The sequence below is a fragment of the Dendrobium catenatum genome, unplaced genomic scaffold (genome assembly GCF_001605985.2).
Source record: "Dendrobium catenatum unplaced genomic scaffold, ASM160598v2 fragScaff_scaffold_1078, whole genome shotgun sequence".
NCBI lineage: Eukaryota > Viridiplantae > Streptophyta > Magnoliopsida > Asparagales > Orchidaceae > Dendrobium > Dendrobium catenatum.
Genome location: NW_021319540.1, coordinates 33579 through 44000, shown reverse-complemented (window position 1 = coordinate 44000; position 10422 = coordinate 33579). Strand labels below are relative to the sequence as shown.

Genomic DNA, 10422 nt, shown 5'->3' with positions numbered 1-10422 from the left:
TGTAAATAATAGCCATATTATCTTTGATGAATTAGAAATTCAATTTCTTCCTTCAATTATTATTATTATTTTTTAGTTGAATGTTTTCTTGCATGGTGAAAGTGAAAATATTGAAATTGTTAGTTGTTATTTGGATTCTTTAAAGATTTTGGCCACTTGAGGTATTTAAAATTTTGAATATCTATCAACATGTTAGCCTTTGATGTATTTAATAGTGTAATTGGGTGGTTCAGACCGAATTTGGTTAGAAAGACATCTTTGATAACTTGAATGCACATACTTTTTTCATTAAGTATGTGGATAAATTTCTTATTATAAATTATTATGTTTATTCGAGAATAATTCAAATTGCTTTAGATGAGCACTGACGACCTCAAATATCAATTGTGCTTCTACTCAATAAATAAGAGCAACATATGAGCACATTTTCTTATGCATTAATAAGGAATAGAAAGGTAGTAGTTATTTGTGCTTCAACTCAATAAATGAGATTAACATATGAGCATATTTTCTCATGCATCAATAAGGAATAAAAAGGTTCATGGCATAGTCCTCCTAGAAATACCTTTCTTACTAACTCCATATCCACTCCCAAGATTTGAATTGATTTATAAGGGAATCTTTGAGAGAATTTCTTAAGTGTTTCTCCCTCATTTTGACAAATCCTAGAAAAATAGAAGAATTTATTGATGATTATTTGGTTGGCGACGAATTATTAGACAAAAAGCTTGGCTAGATTGATAAAAATATGAATAGTTCTCCACAAGAGAGTAGAACTATGTGTAAGCCTTTATATAAGAGTTACACGGATGACCTGGAAGAGTACCTTATCAGAAGATTGATGAATGTGCATAATAATCTTATAGTGATCAATATGTTCATAAGAATCATAAGTCTCATTGTATGAATCAATAACAGTAAACTTAAACCCTACAAGAATAACATACTCAAGAATTGTATCAATTAGAGGTGACGGTTTTTTGAAGTTAGGGTAAGAGATAAGTTAGCCTTTCCCTCAAAGGGAATTTGTCCTAAATAACATGTCGTGGCTCATCTCTTTAGCATTATGATCGGTGTGAATAAAGTGATGTTAATTTAGGTCTTTCATGACTAATGGAAGATTATGGGCTAGCCAAATGATACTAAAAGGATAAGTTAAACTGACAATGTCCGAGAGAATTTTTTGAGGCTATGGTGAAAGGGGAACTACATCATTAGGAGATACTGCTTGAGTGACATCAACTTCACATTGTTGTTGATTATTTAGTAGGAGAACATTATACTATGATGCTCTTCGTTATCTAATCTCCTCTAAGAGCTATAATATTTGAATTTGAAGCCTTTCCATCCAACATATGATCCTCCAAAGTGATGTTTGTGGGTTTTGCACTACTTATATTGTGAAGTCCTTAATTGAGGGATTGATTGACATTCATTGCCACTGCATAAATCTTTGTGATATGTTAGGAATGAATTCCCACCAATGGTGCGAAAATATTGCATGTGGGAATATTGACGCCAATAGAATATATAGTTAATTTATTAATTTTGTATAAGGATTTAAGCTGCACAAACAGAAGGTCTAAGATAACAAATTTTTTATGTGAAATTTTTCAAAAAAAAAATCATGAGACCTTACCCAATTATAATAATCTACTATACAATTAAATGTACAAGATTCCACTCTTTTCTACCATTGAAGAAGATAATATAGCATAATTAAAAACAATTATATGATTCTCATTATAGAATTACATAAGTTGGATATTCACAAAGTGGACAACTAATATCCATCAACATGAATAGATGTTAGCAAACAAGTGGCGATAACAAAAGTTTGACAATGTTGATAATGATTGTTGATAGTGGTTATTAGCAAAAGCCTATTTATAACTTTTTGATATAAACATTTTGATAATTTTAGCCATAATTCAAAACTCTATTAAACAATTCATATTAATCACATCAATAATCAATTATTTATTAAAAATTTAAGTATTTTAATGATAATAAAATAAAATGATCATAGATTATTCGGCTCATCCCGTTGAGTCACTCAAAATAATTAAAAACACATAAATTTAGAGAATATTTGATCATTCAATTAGTTTCATAAAGCTTCCAAATTTGCTTCAAATATTATAGTGGAATTTATTTGGACTCAAATATGATTACTTATCATGTTGATAGATTCATTTCATCGAGATGCTCAATTGAAATATAATTTTATTGAATCAAAATTTGAATGGTCCTCAATTTAATTCTAAAAATTTCCATTTTAAATATTATCTCAAAATGTGTGCTAAATAACTAAGTTTTCTAAAAACAAGTTAATCTTACTACTACATCACAATCAAAATGCAAACTTTGCTCGAAGAGAAAATTTGGGTAATAATATTCTAATCAAAATTAAATTAGGATAAATATTATAAGAAGAAAAAGCCTAAAATAATCCCACATTATTCATATAAAGTTAACTTAATATCAGAATAATACCTTTCTCCAATTTAATCACTCAATTATATAAAATTGATCCATCATATAAAAATTAATTGAATTAAAATAAAAAAAATATATATCACATTTTAATCCCTTAACTTTACAAAATTAATCCCAATTTAATCCCCAAAAATATGCATTGAAGCATCAAAATCCCTTCAGAATCATAAATTTAAGATTTGGGTGTTGGTAAAAGGCAAATGTAGCAAGTTTTCTTTCACATTCTATCATTTGTGCTGATCAGCTTAATACAGATTTGAAGAACATAGAAATTATTGAGATAAAGAAAGGAAAACAAACTAAAAAGTGATCACAAAAAATACTTAATTGAGGCTTACATTTAAAAGATACATATAATTTCTCAGCTTTTCCTCACCATCCAGCTGCATTAAGGAAATAGTGAAGAAAAAGTTAGATAACAAAACAGGTCTTTATTGCAGTTTTTATCAATCAATCTGGGTATAATGTGAGCACTATGGATAGGATAGATTTTTATGATGGTTTTTCAGTTCAGATGAAAAGAAACAGAGGCAATAAGCAGAAATAAAGAATAAAGAAAAAAGAAAGGATTAACAAAATATATACATGATCATGAATGGCAATATTAGTTCAAAAACTTAAGTTTTGTTTGAGACGGTTTTCTTACTGCTTCTTAAAGCAGCTTTCTAGTACATAAATTTTAATTTTTGCACTAAAAAACAGCTTTAAGAAGTAATAAAAAAGCCATCCCAAACTAATCCTTAATTTTTACTGGACTTGGCAGCCCTGTTCTTCAGTCCTCCTCAGAAAGTCAAGTCCACAGGAAATCCTCTGTGAATGGAAATGTGAACAAGATTAAAATCACTGAAAATAGCAAAAACTCCAAGTACTATTTGCTTTTCTGAAAGTTTACCTCTCTTGTATCTCTCAATCGTAATATGTTCAGCCTCTCAGATGGCCTCAGGTTAAGAAGATTCACAAGCTGTCCAAAAATTAATTTGCAGAAAATAAGCAGTTGCGCAAGATCCATAGTGACAGAAGCACAAGGGTAACGTCAAGTACCCAAAAACTAAATTTCTCAGGATCCCGAGCTCCAGGCACTCCATCAGCTTGAAGAACTTCCAAGCGCCTTGCTCTCCTACCTGAAAATAATTGGTCAATATCAAAAATAAAGATAGGAAAATATCATTGATATAATTCATTCTATGATGATCAATTACAAGCTCTAAATCCCCATCTGATAGAAAAAAGGCAGTAAGATTAGTCTAGAAGATAAAATCAAATGTTCAATTATATCTTCTTATTAGCTTTGCAAGTGCTACTAACTTTTGTGAAATTTGTCACAATTGGACTTGCAATTATGATGTAAAATTTCAATCGACTTGTTGTTTTTTATTATAAATTTTCCACTGAATTTCATTGACTTAGGCGATCATCATCATTGGGATGATTTCTTCATGTTCTCAGGTTCTCATTAAAAGTAAGCAAATAATTTTTTAATGGGTGGTTTTTTGTATTATGAATTTTTAAAATGAATGCTGCTTTTATTCATCGCAACATCTGGTTGCACTAGGAAATCTAGACCCTTAAGCATCTTATATCAAACATGCATGTGTGGAGGAGTTATAGAACCAAACAAAAATGATGCAAGCATGATCAAGCAAAGAAGGAGACGGAAATATAAGGGCAACAACAGGGAAGATTATGCTTTGATACCACTTTATGTAGACAAGAGGAATGAGGAGAATCAAGTACTATAACAGAGGAGAGAGAATAACAAATGAGTTCCCACTCCAAAGAGAGATTAGGAAATATCTTTGATTCAATCCATGCTACAAAGATCATGTCAGTAGCTATCTATTGTGTATGCTAAAATAGTCTCCTCATTTAGACGCATATAGGTGGCTTTTCGTAAGCTGTATTTACATTATTTTAATCAAATCACTTTAAACTCCTTCAGATTTATATTCGGTAAACCTTTGATAGTGTATATTGTCACTATTTATCTCTTTAGGCCATTTATGGCTAGAATTCTAGTGAAAATGAATGTTCTGAAAAGGATGTGTGAATTGGCTCTTCTTGTGAATATTAGTACAAGGTAAATTTTAATGCATCCCTCTATTTCTCCTTCTTCAACATCTTTAGCTAGATTATTTTGAATGTTTTAAGGCTCATTCAGATTTGAGGAAATTAAACGTTCAGACATGTTTGCTCAAGAAAGGAGCGATGCGCTGTAGGCATGAATGAATCCCCCTTCGCAAACATAGGATTTCGCTCTCCCTTCAGGCAGATTGAATTTTGAATTTAACTATATTTCCCCTGAGGATAGTGTCAAGGTTTATTTATATCTGGATCTTTACTTCCTATGACCGTAAACCCTCATAAATAATTACTCATTCTAACGCATAGAAGAGCACTCTTGATTAATGATGAAATATATATTTAGTTGTGTTAGAAGTGTAGAAGCATGCAAGTGTTTTAGTCCTAATTATTGGGGGATGAAAGTACACTCAATCAAGATCCTATGATTCTGTCGTCCTGGGTATACCATATGTTCCAGTTTACCAACACGAACAACTATTGATTGTAATGTCCAGGGAATCTGATTTGTAGCCATGTGTTGCCTCCTCTCAAGGATCCCGAGTAAATTGAAGTGGAGAAATATGGATTATAATTTGGTTTAGTTTGGGTTGGGATTTACGATTCCACTTGGGATTTGCCCATGGTTCAGGTTTAGGTTAGGTCTTACGACCCAATTTAGGAGTTGCCCATATGTTTGAATTTGGGTCGGGACTTACGACTTTCATTGAAAGTAGTCCATATAGGGTCTACTGCTTCACTTAGAAGTAGCCCAAATAGCAGGTCTTATAGCCTCCATTAGAGGTTGCCCAAGTTATTAGGGGTGAATTATTTATTTTGGGAAAGTTTTCCCAAACATCCTAATTAAGAAGTGACTTTCAATTTTTATTAAAAGTGGCCTAGGTATAGAGGTCTAAAATTAGGTTGCTACCTAGAGATTTCCCCTAAAGTCAGACTTATAACTTCTATTAGAAGTTGTTGGAAAACAGGTCTTACAACCTAGTTTTATAGTTTAAGCTGTCGACATTTGGTTTGAAAAGGTTTTAGGGTTATTTTCCTAATATATGAGACTTGCTGCTTCACTTAAAAGTTGTCCATAGGTGTATGTTTAGGGTAAATTGGACTATACTCATAGAGGCTCTTGTTTGTAGTTGTTTGCTAGCGTGGCACTATATTGTAGTTTTTAGTTGTTTACTAGTCCGACACTAGTGTTCTGGTATAGTACCCTATTTTTCTTTTAGTACTCACTTTAGCAGTTAGTTTCAATAGTTAGCTTTACTCTTTTCAGCAATACTTTTATTTATTATGTGCTAACTTTCGTGCATTTGGTTACAGGTGCTCGTGGCCAACAGTTACAATAGCTAGAAGTTGCAGTTACAGAAGCTGGAATTTGCAATTGTCGAGGGGTTTAGAAAGCTCACACGTAACTGCAATTGAGGCTCTACTGAGAGTCTGAGAGTTTGAGTTTGAGGGTTTTGCTTGGAGAGCAGTTGTTTGTTCTACTTAGAGAGTTGTTATTTAGGAGCAATTTGTAGCTTGTACTTAGGTTGGATAATGGAAAAATATTATTTTTTGTATTTTATGTTTTAATAAAAAAAATACACCAGGCTCTCCTCTCAAAAACTTTCTACTTGAATTTTAATTTTTTTTGTCAATATGTTGATATAAAAATTAAATTTTGAATTTAATTGCTTAGCTCTCTAATTAAAACTAAATGTATTTTAAAATTATTCAATTAATTTTGATTTAATTAAATTTAAATTTTATTTTATTTGTTCAATTAATTTGATTAAAGCTTTAATTTTAATTAAAATTTTGAGTTTATTAAAAAAAATAATTGATTTTAATTTGATTTAAATCAAAATTTAAGTTTAAATTATATTTTTAAATTATTAATTAAATTAGTTGAATGATGTGAAGTTGTCTCCCCTTTTTTTAAATTATTTATAATAATAATAATAATAATAATAATAATAATAATAATAATAATAGAAATACTAATTATTATTATTATAAGAATATCTCTCTCTCACTCACTGTTTGAAATCAAGAAGGCAACACAAAGAAAACGAGGCGTTCGTGCGGGTTTTGCAGTCTAGGCTTGAGAGCAAGTCGATCCTGCTTGAGTGAGCAAAATGAAGGTGTGGCTGAGTAGGAATTGAGCAGCTGCGTGGGCCAAAGCTAGTGGAGTGTGTGTAACGGACGCATAAGCCCGATTGGGCTCGGCACGTGGATTAGGGCTGGACGCAAGAAGCTAATTAAGCTTGGTTTCGCGCGAGGAACGCGACCTAGGTCAAATGGCAGAAGCTTGAATGGGCTCGATTCGAGGATTAGGGTCGGCCGGCGAAAGCCTCGATTTCGTGCGGGAGGTGAAACCAAAGGAATTGGGCCGGGAGGTGCGTATATGAGAGTTAGAGATCAAGAATATAACGATTGGGAGCCGAAGACGGGATCTCGAAAGTGAGAGAAAATTCCTATTGCAAGTGCGCATAAGCCCTCTGATTGTTTCCCACATCATGTTATATGAGTTTTAGCCGGCAGTTATTTCCATTACGACATGCCGTTAGTGTGGGAACGTGGCAACGGCATGCCTCATTTCATCATGTATTTTATGTTTATTAGAACAAGTCTTTGATAAATTATAATTTCTATGTTATATGAGTAACAGATGCATTGATCTCATTCTTTTATATGCCTTTTTCTTGATCAGCTCATGATTTATCTAAAAGCTGTAGTACTTTGCTAATGTGATACATGTCACCATTTGATATCTGATTTCAGACTTTTTCCTTTAATAGAGGCCTTATATGTTGGAGTTTAGGACACAGAAAAATCAGCTATTAATAAATATAGTAGATATATGGGCATTTTGAAGCATCCTTTGGCAAGTATTTAGTTTTTTTTTTTTTTTTGTACTTTTCGCTCAAATCTTTGAGGAGCCATGTCTTGTTTGGTGCAACTCCAATGTTTATGTAAAATGTTTTCGCGAACAAGGCACAAGAGATATATTTAAATATTCAGATCCTTCTCCAACAATGACTTTCATCAGTTTAAGTTTGCACTTAAGATTTTAAAACAATACACTTACCTTCAGATTTTGAGCCTGTTATGTTTGCCCCTGCTAGCCCTACAGATATGGTACCTATATTATCTGAAATTAATATCATGGATATTAACTCTCCTATAATTGAAGTTCCTCATCTCCATACTATTTCTGAAGACATTGATGATAATGATCCACAACAACTTCATGTGTTTGATAGGAGCATTCCAAGCACTGACCTTCTAGCAGATAGGAGGTTTCATATCTTGCTTACCATATGAGATGTTTAGATGACTCATTAGACACTAAACTATCTTTATAACTGTTGACCTCCATGTTATACCCAAAGAGCAAAAGAGAGAAGAAAACTAAAACCAAATTCCCTCTTATATACCTCGTAACCATTGGATCCATGATTTCTGCCGAAATCTTGCTGGAATCCCATTGATTTACTGTACATGCGGCGCCGTTCCGAAAATCCTGCTCAAAATCTGCGACCTCACCTCGATCGAGCGCCCAAGTCGCCTTTAAATACCGACCCAAAGCCCCCACTCTTCCCGCTGCTTCTCTTCTCCCATTCGTTACCTCTCTTCCACACTCGCCTCCTCCGAACTCCCTTCCTACTCCCGATCTCTGCCTTGTCCGACCTCAAGCCGACGCCAGAGCCGCTGAAGCTCCGACCTCCAGCTATCCCGTCAACCTCCTTCCGTCCATACAGAGAGAGAGAGAGAGAGAGAGAGAGAGAGAGGGGGGGGGGGGGGGGAAGACCGACCTACCTCCTTCGCTCAGCCGGCGACTTTCCCTTTGTCGGTTCGGGAGTTAGACATTTGGATCAGAAGCAAGAGCAAGAGCTCACTTGCTCTTAAGGAAGAACTTTTATTGGTTGCGGAGTGCGGACTTAGCTCTGTGTGTGCAAACAAATTGTTTCGCGCCACGTGGAGCCCACCTTGACCCCACTGACTTGAAGAGAACGTGTGCTCTGTTTACCCGATAACCTGATAACACGAACCATCCGAACTACTTGAAAAAATGCGCGGTACCCATATCTTCGAGAACATCCGAAACGCCGCTTCCAGCTTTCTTTTTCGGGCGATTTGCTAGACTACAGTCCATCTTCCACAAGGAGAAGTTGCAGGCCATTATTCATCTTCCACACGAACGAAGCAACTTTATCTTCTACGTTAAGCCTCCTGAGCTTCATCGTGGCAATGGGCAAGGTTTGTTTTCAGAAGTCAGATCGATGAACTATTAACAAACCAATATCTGGACAACAACCACATCGACGCCTTCGCTAGTTTGCTGGCTGAGAAAAATAAACTTCGTCCTGGCCTTTATCAACCATTTATTTATGTTTCTAGTCTGCATTGGGTAATGGTGTTATTTTTTTCGCTATAACTGAATATGTCGAATGCACATACAGGGATCCAAGAAATATGAGATGGAATGTAAGCAGTACGTGTCGCACATTAACAAAGATGCAGTTACCGCTTCTAACTTCCTTCTACTACCAATAAATGATAATGACCATTGGACTCTTATGGTTGCTTATTTGAAGCAGTCAACTTGGTATTTTTTTGATTCGTTACCTAACCTCATGCATCGGGCTGTGCTTCCACTAGTGGTTAGTCGGGTGCTGTATATTTTAAGTGTGTTGTGCACATTCGTATTGTCAATTTAACGTTAATTTTACTTAACTATTATTACAGATTAATCACTTACACGAGGAAACTTAGGGCTGTTTTCAAACTGATATCAGATCATGGAAAGTTCAAGAAGCCGAGGGAGTTCTAACACAAACCAACGGTTATGACTGCGGGATGTCGTTTGCAAATATATGGAAAATGTTATCCAACCTAACTCTGTTAGATGGGAATTACTAATGGACTTGCAAGCTGAAATGCCTAAGTTTAGAGCAGAACTTGCATTTATGTTGTTATGTTCCACGTTGAAACGATAGTCGTGCTACACTTGTAAATTGTAAATAGACAGAACGTGCTAACTTGGTAAATATGTAAGTACATTTTAGGTGTTTTACTTCTTAACCAGACAGCGAACATGTTGTTGGAGTTGCGTTTGTGTAGGACAACATCCAAATTCTGTCATTAGCTCAAATTGTAAATCTTGCCAATCTTTGATATCCAAAAACATCTTCCTTTTGCGACCATAAACACGTTCATTTAATAATTGCTTGTACAAATCAATTAAAAACCTATCTTCAGCTGGATCCCACGGGTGATAAAGAATTACATTATCAACATCAGAAGCTCGCCTGACCACATAATCAGATTTTGTTACTTCTCCTTTACAAGTCAGCTCATGATAACGCTGCTGCATGAAATGAACACTGGCTAGGTGATGATGATTTGCAAAAAAATTATTTTGGACAGCACTCCACCCCGTAGAATTTAAGAACCGACCTGATCTGTTTTCCTCGATAGCAATCTCCTCCCTCTATGCCACTTGAAGCAAACGATCACAACGATCATGCCATGTATGAACACAGCATCTATATATTTCATTCCGTCTAGCTTGCTGTTCAAGTTCACATTCTGCAACAACATCCACGCAGTAATACATTCTAATTGTGCCAAGCTTGACAAATTCCGTGATCGGCAGGCCGAGATGAAGTTTGGCATCAGGCCACCGAAGTTTATAAACCATGATGGAACTATACAAAAAACCATGGAACTTCCTAAACTTATATATCTTAAAATTTCAACTACCACAGTTAATACCACAACCACCCATCTTAAATACCTTCAACAGTACAACTGCCCAATTTAATTTCAACAGATATAGTAAATATCAACCCACAACAATAA

The 10422-nt window shown here is 34.5% G+C and overlaps 1 protein-coding gene across 2 annotated transcripts in view; it reads right to left on the bottom strand.

The window, feature by feature from the left end:
* Nucleotides 1-2683: 2683 nt before the first annotated feature.
* LOC110115591 (LON peptidase N-terminal domain and RING finger protein 1) overlaps nt 2684-10422 on the bottom strand; it is a 33018-nt gene continuing 25279 nt past the window's right edge. The window contains exons 16-19 of one of the 2 annotated variants that reach the window (XR_002305353.2): nt 3541-3620; nt 3392-3460; nt 3085-3309; nt 2684-2882 (exon numbers count right to left, since the gene is read on the bottom strand). Coding sequence is in view for 1 of the 2 variants with exons in the window: in XM_020848856.2 (XP_020704515.1) it covers nt 3247-3309; nt 3392-3460; nt 3541-3620 (212 nt within the window). In the remaining variant the exon portion in view is untranslated. Of the gene's footprint in view, nt 2883-2910; nt 3310-3391; nt 3461-3540; nt 3621-10422 lie in introns of those variants that run through there. The other variant, XM_020848856.2, reaches the window with a different exon arrangement.